The 3,743-nt window shown below is 53.8% G+C and overlaps 1 protein-coding gene across 2 annotated transcripts; it reads right to left on the minus strand.

The window, feature by feature from the left end:
• On the minus strand, window positions 1,906–3,507 carry NUDT16 (nudix hydrolase 16). Of its 2 annotated transcripts, XM_018051397.1 has the most exons (3): window positions 3,314–3,501; window positions 2,950–3,219; window positions 1,906–2,237 (listed from the first exon to the last, which is right to left on the minus strand). In XM_018051397.1, the coding sequence occupies exons 1-3, from the start codon at window positions 3,449–3,451 to the stop codon at window positions 2,058–2,060; spliced, it is 588 nt and encodes a 195-aa protein (XP_017906886.1). In that variant the 5' UTR covers window positions 3,452–3,501; the 3' UTR covers window positions 1,906–2,057. The 2 variants fall into 2 exon arrangements, with proteins under 2 accessions (XP_017906886.1, XP_017906876.1); XM_018051387.1 differs by having other exon boundaries at window positions 1,906–3,219; window positions 3,314–3,507.

Consider the following 3,743-nt stretch of genomic DNA (forward strand, 5'->3'; position numbering starts at 1 on the left):
TTTATTTCTTTGTTTTTTTAAGTATTTATTTGGCTGTGTCAGTTCTTAGTTGCAGCATGTGGGATCTTTCATTGTGGCACTTGGGCTTAGCTTCCACGCAGCATGTAGGATCTTCCTGGACCAGGGATCCCCTGCATTAACAGGTGATTCCCAAACACTGGACCACCAGGGAAGCCCCTCCCCTTGCTTACTTTAGTCTAATTATACTGGTCCTTCAATTTCCCAGACCATGCTCTGGTAAAGAAGGCTGCAAATTCTTGGCATCACCCCCTGCCACCCTTAATTGAGAAGTGGAGTCTCATTTCCTACCTTTGTTTTAGGATAATTTGCCAAGATTCCTCCTCAGGGCCTTAATATCCAGAATTCTCTCCCCACACTCCTCTCTGGCTCCATTCTTCAACCTAAATGCTCTTCATAGGCCCTTCCAGGCCACCTCAACTAAAAGTGAAAATAAGAAGGTGGAACCTACAGCTGTCCATTATTTAATTCTTAATGTTGTTCAGTTGCGCAGTCGTGTCAGACTCTTTGTGACCCCATGGACTGCAACAAGCCAGGCCTCCCTGCCCCTCACCATCTCCCAAAGTTTGCCCAGTTTCATGTCTATTGCATCAGTGATGCCATCCAGCCATCTCATCCTCTGATGCCCTCTTCTTCTGCCCTCAATCTCTCCCAGCATCAGGGACATTTCCAATGAGACAGCTGTGCACATCAGATGACCAAGACTGGACCTTCAGCTTCAGGTCTTTTGAGTATTCAGGGTAGAGTTCCCTTAAGATTGACTGGTTTGATACAGACATATAGACATAAATAAAACAAGCAAATAAGCATCATAATTGACTGTATCGTCCTCTCTAGAGCAGGGGTTGAAAACCGTGGCCCACACCTTTTAAAATGGTTTTACTGCAACAGTCACACCCATTGTCCATTGCTACTTTGCCATGGCAGTTATGCAGTTGCTACAAATGCCATGTGTCCTACCCAGCCTCAGATACCTCCCATTTGGCTCTTTAAATACCCTGGCTGCACAGAGAGTAAAATCTGTAGCTCTTTCATCCTTAGATCAACAGTACCTAATACAGTTAATTGGTTGAAGGGACTGAAGAGCTCTGAAGCCTGGCTATAAGCCCTTCTTTCCTAGGGGGCTCTTTGTGTTGCAGCAAGGCACAGCCAGCTCCCTTCACTGTCCTCAGAGTCTAAGGGGTCCCAAATGAAAACCCTGGAGGAGATGCACCAGAACCCAGGAGTCTTAAGTCCAAGGTCAGTCCAAGGAGGCCAAACCCTTTCCTCATCCCTTCTGCTGTTTCAGAAAAAGACAGGGGGTAGGTTAGGGCCCTCTACCAGCTTTCGGGGGATACTGCTCTGACCAACCCCTTAGGCAAGGATGAAACATACTTTCGGGGGAAAAACAGGTCCCTCTGCTTCTCTGCTTTCTCTACCAAGTATGGGCTGGGCTAGACCCTGGGAACAGCCATGTAGGAATGTGGAGAAAGACTCTCCCTGGTTCAGAAGCTCCTCCCCAGCAAGGAAGTGGGTATGCTGATATGCCACTTCCTGCTTAAACTGGACATCACAAGGGATAGAGGAGGCATCAGCTTATGTGTCTGCTTAGTTGCTCAGCTGTGTCCAACGCTTTGTGACCCCATGGACTGTAGCACGCAAGGCTCCTCTGCCCATGGGGATTCTCCAGCCAAGAATACTAGACTGGGTTGCCATGCCCTCCTCCAGGGGATCTTACCAACCCAAGGATAGAACCCAGGTCTCCCGCACTGCAAGTGGATTTTTTACTGTCTGAGCCACCAGGGAAGCGTGTGCACAAATATAAAGAAAAGAGCAAGTCTCTGAGAATGTCAGGCCCCTGGGATGAGCTGCAGATTTTTGCCATTGATGCCATGAGTCACCAAGGGGTCCTCTGCTCAGAATATATTACGTACTCTTTTAATCTGTTATCATCTATGCAGCCCAGGCCCAGAAGAGAAAACATTCCCTTTTTCCTCCCTGCCTCCCCAGTACAAAGGGCTGATCTCAGGCAGGTTTCATGGGTCCATGGAGGGCTGCCTCTAGGGAGGAGTTGAAATCTTAAGATGTGCAAAAGAGCCAGGTTCCAGCAGTCCCAGGTTCTGGACGGCTTCCAGCAGCTGTTCCCGTGCATTTCCAATAAAGGTATTCTCCAGGAAGGCAGGCAGGCCTCCCACACCATCTCGCAGGGTATACAGGGGCACCCGCACCAGGCCCAGCACCTGGGAAAGGAAGGAGACAGGAGACTCTGGAAATTCAGGGAGCTTATCCCAGCCAGATCTTTCTAGATCAGAGGTCTCACCCCTTATTAGTTCAAAATAACCAGGCCTGAGCATGCACACCTCTGGGGACGTAGAGGGCACAGGTCTTTGCAGACAAACAACCCAGGTCATGCTATACATCTCACAAATGCCAACCCGTCCCACACCACCTTAGTGGCTCCCACCTCCAAAACGCATGCTACACCAGTTTCTCAAATTTTGGTACCCAAAGCTGCCACATTAGCACTGTTTAGGAACTTTTGAAAAATTCAAATTCTCATGTCTTTCTCCCCTGCCCAGCTGAGCAATTATGGGAGTGGGGTCAGTAATCACTGTTTTAATGAGCCTCTTAGATGACTCTGATTAGCATACACAATCTGTCCCTCTCTCCCCTAGCCTAAGTGCCAAAGTTTTCCAAAAAACATCAGGCAAGAAAAGCATAAGGCCTAAAGTGCCAAGTCTGCCATTTTAAAGTGGTAGCAGAAGAGTGACTTGGATGGCTGAGTTTTAGAAAGACAACGCAGAGGCCTGTAAAGAGGGGAGAGGGCAAGATCTTTGCAGGGAGGCCAGGCTGGCTGTAACTAATCACCCAGACCCCAACTACATGAGGAAACAGCGGGGACAGGCCTTCCGGGGCTGGAGGAGGCGGGGTGGGGTCCTGGGCTGGCCCCACCTCCAGCCCGTGGTCTCGGGCGCGCGGCGCGCCCATCTCCACCGCAGTCAGCTGCTCCAGGGTCAGGAGCTTAGTGTAGAAGTGCGCCACAACGCGCGGCCGCGACCCAGCGTGGGAGCTGCGGTAGTCAGCGCGCTCCACACGAAAGGCGGCCGCAGCCTCGCCCAGCTCCTCGCCCAACTCGCGATTCAGCCCGTCCTCCAAGCTGCCGTCGCGCAAGTCCACGAAGCCGCCAGGGAAGCCCAGGCGCCCATCAAAGCGCATCTGCATCTGTGGGAGAGGGAAGCTGGGATGGCCGGGGACGCCCAAGGCGGCGTGGCCGCGGGACGGGGGCGGGCGGTGGCCAGGAGCGCCCCCTCCTCACCAGCACGGCGTAGCGTAGCGGAATGCGGCCAAAGAGCAGCCCTGGGTCCGGTGCGTAGAGCATTGCGTGGCACGCGTGCCGCCAGCCCGGCCCAAGATGCAGGGCTTCCGCCAGCTCAAGCCTACGCATGCCAGCCATGGCCTGCCTTCCCCAGCTCTGCAGTGCAGAAGGTCCGGCAGGCGTGGGCCACCAGAACCAATCCCTGCAGGGCCCGGGGCGGGGCGCGGTGGCACGGCCCAATCCCTGTAGGGCCCGGCGGCCAGGGCCAATCCCTGCGGGGCTCGGGCGAGACGTGGCAGCGGTGGCAGCCAATCAGAGCGGGACCTGCGGGGAAGGCGAAGGCCCAGTGGGGCATCTGGAAAGTGGCCCTGGGCCGGGGCGGGGGCTGCAGGAGTGGCAGGATCCTGGACGCAAAAGGAGTCCGGTGATA

Source organism: Capra hircus, chromosome 1 (genome assembly GCF_001704415.2).
Source record: "Capra hircus breed San Clemente chromosome 1, ASM170441v1, whole genome shotgun sequence".
Classification (NCBI taxonomy): Eukaryota; Metazoa; Chordata; class Mammalia; order Artiodactyla; family Bovidae; genus Capra; species Capra hircus.

Bases quoted from the DNA above. Each gene is read 5' to 3' on its own strand.
- NUDT16 (XM_018051387.1), bottom strand. From the start codon at position 3,451: ATGGCTGGCATGCGTAGGCTTGAGCTGGCGGAAGCCCTGCATCTTGGG. The intron at 3,220-3,313 runs GTGAGGAGGGGG...CCTCTCCCACAG, and splicing joins CGCTACGCTACGCCGTGCTG to ATGCAGATGCGCTTTGATGG.